General features: G+C 41.0%; 2 protein-coding genes across 3 annotated transcripts; both read right to left on the bottom strand.

Moving 5' to 3' along the window:
• Positions 1-881: 881 nt before the first annotated feature.
• LOC130181272 (1-acyl-sn-glycerol-3-phosphate acyltransferase delta-like) lies at positions 882-4021 on the bottom strand. Its single transcript, XM_056395274.1, has 8 exons — positions 3369-4021; positions 2966-3135; positions 2706-2867; positions 2457-2610; positions 2211-2313; positions 2032-2107; positions 1601-1799; positions 882-1015 (listed from the first exon to the last, which is right to left on the bottom strand). Exons 1-8 carry the CDS (start codon positions 3544-3546, stop codon positions 924-926), a joined length of 1134 nt encoding a protein of 377 aa, XP_056251249.1. The 5' UTR covers positions 3547-4021; the 3' UTR covers positions 882-923.
• A 415-nt stretch (positions 4022-4436) lies between these two features.
• Positions 4437-10323, bottom strand: LOC130181271 (1-acyl-sn-glycerol-3-phosphate acyltransferase delta-like). Of its 2 annotated transcripts, XM_056395272.1 has the most exons (10): positions 10032-10323; positions 9045-9226; positions 8653-8822; positions 8393-8554; positions 8144-8297; positions 7898-8000; positions 7719-7794; positions 7043-7241; positions 6931-6949; positions 4437-6373 (listed from the first exon to the last, which is right to left on the bottom strand). In XM_056395272.1, the coding sequence occupies exons 2-10, from the start codon at positions 9220-9222 to the stop codon at positions 6337-6339; spliced, it is 1098 nt and encodes a 365-aa protein (XP_056251247.1). In that variant the 5' UTR covers positions 9223-9226; positions 10032-10323; the 3' UTR covers positions 4437-6336. The 2 variants fall into 2 exon arrangements, with proteins under 2 accessions (XP_056251247.1, XP_056251246.1); XM_056395271.1 differs by lacking the exon at positions 6931-6949 and having other exon boundaries at positions 4438-6373; positions 10032-10315.
• Between the last annotated feature and the right edge of the window lie 204 nt (positions 10324-10527).

The raw sequence follows: 10527 nt of genomic DNA, 5'->3' as shown, positions 1-10527 counted from the left end.
CCTACGGAGTATAGGGTTGTTGTTGTGTCTTTATGTACCCATGGACTGGGGGGAGGAGGGGCAGGGGTGGGACTGTACATACTGTAAGAATAGGATTGGCTTTAATTCTTGTATAAACAATATTGTAAAGTTAAAGTAACTATTGCCACATTTGTTCTTCTCACTGGTGAAGAGACCTCTGAAAAGGCATTGAGGAAGACTTTTTTTTTTTTTTCTTTTAAACAAATGGGTGGGGTGGGACAAAAATCTATGGCACTTTTAAACTGTTTATCCAAGGGGGCAGTTGAGTAGAGGAGGGAGGAATCTTATTTCAGTCGCCCTTTGAGGCAGAAAAGGATGCGGTAAACCTCCCTGAACAGGAGATTGGTTTAACGCTATGAAAGGAGCACCATCCAAATAGTCAGATTAATTTATCCTTTGGCAAGCGTGGGCACTAGGAAGGACTTTTTTTTTTCTTTTTTTTTTTTTTTTTATGTATTTTTCTTTGCCTTTGCTGAGGAGTAAATGTCAAGTTGGAGCAATGTTCAAGTCTACTGGTCGCCGGTGAAGAGCTGTTCATGTGACTGGAGCATAGCCAACAAAGAGGAGAAACGGGGCCTGCTCTCCCTCCCTGCTGCTGAACACAAAACATCCACACAACCAAACACAGACACTGACACACACCACAACTTCTGGTCCTCTGCTGCTCTTATAGTGTTTGCTATGTACAAACAATATTAATAAACCAATTGTTTTTTTTTAAAAAAAGGTGAAATGTATATTTTCTTCAAACGTAAAAATGTCACTCATCATTAGTATGCCATTGCTATCCACAGAGGTAGTTCATTTCATGTTGAGCTGACGGTAAAATGTTTGGTTTAACTGCATTGAAATATTAGCATCACTTTACAACATTTAGACAGATCAGTGAAGGTCAGGACTGCTTAGTGTTTGTTTAGAGGAACCTCCTTATTCCCATAGTTAGAGCTTCTGTCAATCTCAGTCTGGCCAATCATCCAGCGAACTCCCAGTGAGGCTGTGAGGAAATGATTCAGAAAAAGTACATTTAAAATATTATTTGAGTGAACCATAAAGATGTGGTGAAAGATTCTGTAAGACTTGTTTTCCTTTAGTTAATTTCCTTTTCAAGATTTTCAGGATAAGAGTTTAGTTTTTCTCAGGTTGCTTTCCTTGAATAAAAAGCATTTTCAAAATAATCACATCTATCCGCACAACAGTGGATGAACTTTATTGATACTTTCTAATAAGGCACCCATTATGAAGCGTTTATAAATTGTAACTTGTGGCTACAAAGCGTATCTGGACCATTAACTATTCATTAAGATTTAGAATATCTAGAAAAAGTGAGAAACTTAAGTCAAAGGCTTTCTGGTGCTAATTTACATGGATTTTTATGTGGGTTATATGTGTATGGATTTGTTGTTTCCTCAACACAGATGCAGTGTGAATTTATGTTTGATATATATTTTTCAGTTGTCGACTAAGGAATATTTTATGTGCTGTCACAGAAGTAATTTGTGTCATAAGAGTTAATGCAGAGAAAGGCAGTTATAGCTCATTTGAGGGTGACTTCACTTTGCCTTCGATATATGAAACAAACCTGCAGAGCAGAGAGCCACAGAAGCTAAGATGGAGAGCATCGATCCAGAGCTGAAGAGTTGAGTCAGTAGTAGGCCCAGAGGGTAGAGCAGCAAGCAGCACCAGAATAACCAGTTGATCAAGGACCAGGGTCGGCGTGGAGGGCTCACTGTGGGGCCAGGGAAACACCCTGTCTGTGTGTAGTGCTCCTGAAAGCTATCCTGCAGATACATCAATACAGACACAAGTCAATACCAAAGTCTCAAAATGTAAGGTGAGTCCAGGTTTGTTCCAGCACCCAAAATGTAATATCCTTTCATAATGTTTCATAATGGTGAAAAGCTCAAAATGCTCAACATTAGCCAGTTTGGATTAAAGAATTGGAGACAACGAGGCATGCAACAAAAAGCAAAGTTATTACAGTCTAAACTTCCCCCTTCAACACACTCTTACCTTTTCCTGGCAGAGTTTGTGGAGCCAAGCAGCGCACTCTGCCTCATCCTCTGGGATCATCTCTAGCGGGATTCTCCTGCAAGTAAAAGAGGGAAGTCAGATCTCTCAGATAAAAACAGATTGCATTACTAAAGAGGAAATGAAACAAAAAATCTTCACTGGAAAGCATTTCTTTGTACCTCACATATAAATCTGCATGATATTTCTTCCCATTGAGAATTCCAAGCAAGGTTGGTGATTCGTTGTTTCTGAAGTTCAGTGTGGAATCATAAACAGCCGCAGCTACACAAGACGAGACACAGCAGCAGTTAACTGTACAACTCATTTGATTTGTAAATATTTCCCCTCTCAAAGACACCCAGCTCACAGTGTCTGGTATCTACTGGCGGCCATATTTAAACTCTTCGTCAGAGATGGATACTCACCAGTTCCTCTGAGGTTTTGGACAGTTACCCAGAATCCTTTGGTCCTGGGCAGAAGATGGTACTTCAGTTTGGGAAGACCTTTGCTCTCAGCCACCTGCATGCTGACCTGGTGCTTCTTTGGTGTGAAGCGTGTTCCTTCACAGTAAAGCAAGAACTAGTCCCAGGAAAAGAGAGTGTTCGTCAACAACGTTAAAGACATCACTCTCAGCCATCTTGATTTTATTATAACTTTCACATGCTGAAACTTACCCAGTAGTTTTCTGGGTAATCCCGCAGGTTCTGAAGACTCTGAGCCACCGTCCTTCGGTCTTCTTCCCATTTCCTCTTGCAGAAAACTATCTCCAGGAAGTACCACATCCAACCGATGATTGGCACATACGCCAACTCCTTCTTGGCTAAAACTTTTGAGCTCTGGGAAAATTGACATTTTTTATCGTTAAGGAACTACACACATCCTCTACATAAAAAACGGCTAAGCACTTGGGTTTTCAAGGACACTTGTCTCTTACCCCCAGGACTCCGAATCTGTCACAGAAGGTCCAGCCACACAGGAAGTCTATTTCAAAACTGTGATTGAGAACCACAATTGCATTCTCATTTCCATACAGTGGATAACTCTTTGGGTCGGTGTAGAGCGTGCATTCTGTCCCAGACCACCACTCCAGGGCGGCTACCATCTCTGAAGATCAGGAAGACACAATGATGTAGTCACCTCTATGTTTTGTGAGGAAAGATAGTTGTGTATGTTTGTAAAGCTGCCTTATGCTGCACCAGAGTTGAAATCTATGATCTTGTTCTTTGGAACAAAGTTACCACTGAAATGAAAAATTCTTCCTTCCAGCAGCAAAACAAACACAGTACCAACAGACTTCAGCATCATCTATGTGGCAGAGAATAAGAGCAACTACTCACGGCTACTGACGCAGTAGGCCAGTCGGATGTTGATCCTGCGGGCCAGCTGTTTACTGACCAGCCACAGAGGTAGAGTACAGAGCTGCAGCAGGTTGATGATGAGGCCGCTGACCAGGAACACGTAGCAAATCATCAGGTGACACAAGAACTGTGACTTCAGCAGCTGCAGGACGCCCATTGTTCTGTCAAAGTTGCACAGCTTAAAGCATTAAAACACAACCACTTCCTCGTGTCACACACACTTGACTCAATGGTACGAGATACTGTATCACTCAGCTCTGTCAAACACACCTATCAAGCCTAGTGTTGACCTAAGGTGTGACAGTAACTGCCCTTACAGCACTCAGCCTGCTCTTACATGAAGATCAACTTCTAAGAGGTCAAAACTCCAGCATCACTTGTAGTATAAAGAGAGACTTTATAGTGCTGTTAACATCAGCCCTGCCTTTTTTTGCTGGTGATCCACTGACTTTAGATCTTTGGCATGTTTGTGTGTGGTTTTGAAACCATTACATGGACTATTGAGATCTTACCTTCACATTTGAACTGTTAAGTAATTCTGATGCATGCTTAACCTAATGGGTTTCCGTAGACATACAGGAAATAAACGAAATGTTTTCTTTTTGCCTTTACCTTATTTTAACCTCATTTTGGATTTCATACATGAATTGTGTATTATGTATTATTAACATCTTACTTGATTTGTGAGTTTAACTATTATTTACAGATCTGGGTGCCTTTTCCCAAGATAAGATTAAAAGATAGGTTAACATGTGCTCAGTTAATAGTCATGAGTCACTGTAGTTCCTAGTTCTCATCTTCTAATGTCTCAAAATTTGTGGAAAATTTAATTTTTAAGTTCATCCAAAGCTAATATGAGACCCTGGCAGCCTGAGTTAAACAAAGAAAAGTGTATACACCCAAAGTTACACCAATAAGACCAACTTTGGTTGATACCAGCAGACTGCAAAATGCAGGATTTATAATGCCAAATTAGAAATCAAAAAAATCAAACAAAGAAGCTAAATGGAATGCACATTGTTCTATGTATTTTTTTTTAATACAAGCATATATTGAGGCATAATTACATAAAACACATACGGTCAGAGGATAATTATCTGGATTTGGAGTCTTTAGTAACTAAATTAATTATTCTTCATCATCGATCCAGGATCATCACTCTGTGTCCCTGAGCTTGGGCATGTCAGTAACTTAGTGGCTCATATTTATTATGGGAGGAAAGCTGAAGTACAATATCACTGGACTGTGGGCAATTTTCTGAGTGATTCATAAGAAGAGAGAGAAAAAAAAAACATCTGGTGAGTTCAAAAAAACAAAAGGTCTAATCATTAATTATGAAATGTCCAGGCACCAGCAGGTGGCCAGAGGATACAGTATGTTGGTTACATAGACAAATAAATAAATAAATAAAAAAGACTGGGGCTGCAGAAACATGTCATCAGACTTTAACCAAACAAATGAATCTGTCCACTGATATGTGAAGGGTCAGTGTCAGTCATCCTCATAACTGTGATTTACTTGTCTTTCTAAATGAGTAGCCAACAACACTGTGACATCATCAGGCGTGTTTAAGCTGAGTGACTCCGGCTTTTCATACTTTTATCCAGGTGAGGTGAACAGAACTCTGGGAACAGCAGGTAAGAAATTATGTCTCGTGTCTGGTTTGCATGCCACCACCGGGGGTCACTAAAGCTTCTTTTTTGCACTCCATGTTTCAAACCAGCTATGGCCTTGTGTTGTCCTGGTAATGAGTGTGTGATGCAAATTTTAACAGTTTAATATGTGTGTATCACAGCAAAGGGTGAAGGTTATGGACACGCAGCGGATATCTGGGGTTTAGCCTGTGTCCTCACTGAGGTGACAGGAAAGGTAAGGAGTGACAGTGACTGAGGGAGGAGACCCACTGAAATACAGTATGTGCTCACTAAGTTACTCTACCTCTGTTTATACTGTCAAGAAGAGATTCAGTGTAGATTAGCCTTGGCTTCTGTTTGTTGTAACAGTGCAGTATATTTATGTTTTCATTTATTAAAACCGTAGGAAGTTGACTCGTGACTCAGGTAGTGATTCTCTCCTCGTTTTTATCTCAGCTTGCAGAGGGTGAGACACTGCTTCAGCAAGTATTTCAAAGAATTCCTGATTTCTAAATACTCTAATACTCATAGTACAGTTTATTTTTTTTGTCTTTGCTGAGGAGTAAGTGTCAAGTTGAGGCCTTCAGAGGATTTTCGAGTAAATCTAGTTACTGGTGAAAGGCTGTTCTTGTAAGTGGAGTGTATCCAACTAAAATGAGGAACAGGGCCTGTTCTCCCTCCCTGTGGCCGAACACAAAACATCCAAACATCCAAACACAGACACTGGCACACACACCACAACTTCTGATCCTCTGCTGCTCGCATAGTGTTTGCTTTGTACAAACAATATTAATAAACCAATATGTTTTATTTTTTAAAAACTGAAATATATATTTTATTCCACCATGAAAATGTCATATTAGATTACAAGCAAAGAGGTAGACCATTCTGCACTTAGTTGGGTTTAAAATTTCAGTTTGACTTATCAGCAAGAATATTTGCCTTGACTGTATTCAAATATTTACCCTCTGATTTTAGAAGAATGTAGTCAAGCTATATTTTATCTTGCCTCATGTTCCTATTATAAGTTTCCTAAAGGAAGTTGCTCACCACAGTCCAGTCTCATGATCTTTATCGTGATGAGCTTATGCAGCATAGTGTTAGGACAAAACTACCGTGTCTGCATTGTGCTTTTAAGCAGGTTTGCACTTGTTGGACCAACAGGAACCTGTCAGACTGGTGTTTACAAAGTCTGCAGCCAGCAGCTTGCAGATTAGAGGCTGTGCAAAGAAGCAGCTCTGAGTAGGGTCAGGATTCCTTAGTTTCTGTTTAGAGGAACCTCCTTATTCCCATAGCTCGAGCCTTTGTCAATCTCAGTCTGGCCAATCATCCAGCGAACTCCCAGTGAAGCTGTGAAAGAAAGAGTCAGAGAGAGTACATTTAGAATATTATCTGAGCAAGTCACAAGAAGGGCTGACAGATTTTGAGATCCTGCACAGGACATGGTTATTTCCACAGTAAATTCAATTTTTAATTTTGTAAATTTGCCCTCACAGTATGAAGATTTTTCAGGATCACGTTTAAGTTACGTGGCAGAATTTGCCACTTTGAGACTGGAAACTGAGGGTTGAGTCTGTCAACAACCAATGTCTGGAGAAAATCCCAAATTAAGTTCCAGTTTAACTGGCACTTTTCACAAAATGCTTAATACTGAGCTGTCACTTCCAAGATAACCAATTTTGTCATTTTTACCTCAACCACAAACATGGCTAATCATTTATTGTGGAAACCGTAACATGTTCCTCCTGAACCCATGCTGTCAGAAAAAAAATATTTCTCTATTTAACATCTCTGTGAAACAAATTACATAGATGAATGTTTGACTCTGAGTAAGCACATGCCTGAATGCTGTTGGGGACATGCTCCCAAGACAGCTTAATCATATCTTCCAAAAAAAGGGGACTTACATTTGAGTTGTCAGATCTGCTGCTTTATGAAACATTTGAACAAAAAAGGAGCCTGTTAAACTGAGGGAGGGACTGTTACAGCCATTTTTGGGCTTGAATGTATGAAACAAACCTGCAGAGCAGAGAGCCACAGAAGCTAAGATGGTGAGCATCGATCCAGAGCTGAAGAGTTGAGTCAGTAGTAGGCCCAGAGGGTAGAGCAGCAAGCAGCACCAGAATAACCAGTTGATCAAGGACCAGGGTCGGCGTGGAGGGCTCACTGTGGGGCCAGGGAAACACCCTGTCTGTGAATAGTGCTCCTGAAAGCTATCCTGCAGATACATCAATACAGACACAAGTCAATACCAAAGTCTCAAAATGTAAGGTGAGTCCAGGTTTGTTCTTTGACAGCCATGTTGCTGTCAGTGTGTCTAGAAAGTGGTAGGAGCCAAAATATAACAACTTTGTTTAATGTTTCACATTAGGCATTCAGATTAATGAGTTACTTAGGTCATGGAAAGTGTGAACAGAAAAGTAATGACAGAAGCCAAATCCACAAAAGTACCCCAACAAAACAAGACAAAAAAAACACACCACAGTCCAGGATCTCCCACAGTTTTTTATCCTCTTACATCTATCCAACTTATATGAAATAAAACACAAGCCTTCAGGGAAAAAGAGCACAGGCACTTTTTTACACAGTAAAATTAATTAGTATATCTTGTTTTTAGGCCATCAGGACTACTACACAGTTCCTCATGGGAAAACCTTCACCCCATCAGAAACCTCCCCCTTCAACACACTCTTACCTTTTCCTGGTAGAGTTTGTGGAGCCAAGCAGCGCACTCTGCCTCATCCTCTGGGATCATCTCTAGCGGGATTCTCCTGCAGGTAAAAGAGGGAAGTCAGATCTCTCAGATAAAAACAGATTGCATCACTAAAGAGGAAATGAAACAAAAAATCTTCACTGGAAAGCATTTCTTTGTACCTCACATATAAATCCGCATGATATTTCTTCCCATTGAGAATTCCAAGCAAGGTTGGTGATTCGTTGTTTCTGAAGTTCAGTGTGGAATCATAAACAGCCGCAGCTACACAAGACGAGACACAGCAGCAGTTAACTGTACAACTCATTTGATTTGTAAATATTTCCCCTCTCAAAGACACCCAGCTCACAGTGTCTGGTATCTACTGGCGGCCATATTTAAACTCTTCGTCAGAGATGGATACTCACCAGTTCCTCTGAGGTTTTGGACAGTTACCCAGAATCCTTTGGTCCTGGGCAGAAGATGGTACTTCAGTTTGGGAAGACCTTTGCTCTCAGCCACCTGCATGCTGACCTGGTGCTTCTTTGGTGTGAAGCGTGTTCCTTCACAGTAAAGCAAGAACTAGTCCCAGGAAAAGAGAGTGTTCGTCAACAACGTTAAAGACATCACTCTCAGCCATCTTGATTTTATTATAACTTTCACATGCTGAAACTTACCCAGTAGTTTTCTGGGTAATCCCGCAGGTTCTGAAGACTCTGAGCCACCGTCCTTCGGTCTTCTTCCCATTTCCTCTTGCAGAAAACTATCTCCAGGAAGTACCACATCCAACCGATGATTGGCACATACGCCAACTCCTTCTTGGCTAAAACTTTTGAGCTCTGGGAAAATTGACATTTTTTATTGTTAAGGAACTACACACATCCTCTACATAAAAAACGGCTAAGCACTTGGGTTTTCTGGGACACTTGTCTCTTACCCCCAGGACTCCGAATCTGTCACAGAAGGTCCAGCCACACAGGAAGTCTATCTCAAAACTATGATTGAGAACCACAATTGCATTCTCATTTCCATACAGTGGATAACTCTTTGGGTCGGTGTAGAGCGTGCATTCTGTCCCAGACCACCACTCCAGGGCGGCTACCATCTCTGAAGATCAGGAAGACACAATGGTGAAAAAAATGGTAGTTTGACTGCGTTTGCAAAGTTGTCTTATGCTTCTTGCAGACTGATATTAAATCTTTGATTCATTGCAACAAAGTTACCACTGAAATGACAGATTTCTTCCCTCCAGCAGCAAAACAAACACAGTACCAACAGACTTCAGCCTCCAGCATCATCTATTTGGCAGAGAATAAGAGCAACACTCACGGCTACTGACACAGTAGGCCAGTCGGATGTTGATCCTGCGGGCCAGCTGTTTACTGACCAGCCACAGAGGTAGAGTACAGAGCTGCAGCAGGTTGATGATGAGGCCGCTGACAACGAACACGTAGCAGATTATCAGGTGACACAAGAACTGAGACTTCAGCAGCTGCAGGACGCCCATTGTTCTGTCAAAGTTGCACAACTTAAAGCATTAAAACACAACCACTTCCTCGTGTCACACACACCCCCCTTCATCAGCCAGCTCTGTCAAACAAAGTCGTCAGCTGGAGTTGCCCTGGGCTGTGACAGCAACTGTTCTCACAGCACTGATCCCACTCTGACATAAAGGTTTTCTTTGACTGGATTTAATCTTCTGAATGGAGCCTCTGTGCTGGACTCTGCATAAACTGGACTGTGCATAAACGGCATATGACAGGGTAAATGTTTGCTCCTCACTGTAGCCTACTCTTTTTCGGGTATAGGGTCATGTATCATCATCAAGCCCATAACCATGTTGTAGTTTTGTCAGAGCATTTCCTTAAAGTCAGGTAATATGAGTTTAAATGCATTAGCTCTGTTATTGAATCAGTGTGCTCTGAAAGGTCAGACCAATCCCACTTTAGTTTAGCAGCCTATAAGAAGGTCGCATTTTTTAGCTGTTCCACAGCACTGACAAACACTGTCCTTATTATTTACCATCAAACTGGTTTTGATGGTACAACACAGACATGCAAGTCTACAAAGTAAGTGGCAACAACAATAGCACGATAACAATGACACAAAAATACCACTTAAAATTTTCAAGCAACATTTACATATCAGTGGTGAGATGAGATGGAAATACAACTACACAAATGATCAGAATAAATACAATCAGTGACAAAGATTATTTCAACAAACTGTAGTTTGACAGAGTCAAATGTCAAGTTATTACTAATCCATAACAAACAGGAAAAACACCATCATTCATCTGACAAATGTGACATTTACCTGGCTCAGTCTATGTTCTTCAGGAGAGCTGTCCTGCCACAGGAACCTTCAATCTCACAAAAGTAGACAAATTAAAAGAAAACACCAGTCTTCACCATGTATCCATGCCACTTGGAGTTCGTGCTGTTCTTCAGATTTCAGTCATGTTCATTTTCATTCTCTAGTTGACTCACTGCTAAAAGAAAACTTCCCCCAAACAAGGAACCACACCCATCCGAAAGCCACGCCTGGACCCGAGGATGGAGACATGAGTGAGAGCTCTTCTTCCTTCTAGAAACTCTGGAGCCAGGTCGCCTGCAAAGATGGGGGACGTGGTCGCGCTGATCAGGACTGATTAAACCAGCAGAGCCGCTCTGTCACCATGGTGACCGATATAGCAAATAAAACTCCCTCACAAGTAATTAGCTCAATAAAATACATTTCACCTCAGGATGATAATAATACATTTAGTCTGAGGGTGATTTATCGAGTTCACCTTTAAAAAGTTAATCATTTT

Source organism: Seriola aureovittata, chromosome 14, assembly GCF_021018895.1.
Source record: "Seriola aureovittata isolate HTS-2021-v1 ecotype China chromosome 14, ASM2101889v1, whole genome shotgun sequence".
Lineage (NCBI taxonomy): Eukaryota > Metazoa > Chordata > Actinopteri > Carangiformes > Carangidae > Seriola > Seriola aureovittata.
Note: the sequence above shows the minus strand (reverse complement) of the source record. Positions and strands in the feature narration are given on the sequence as shown.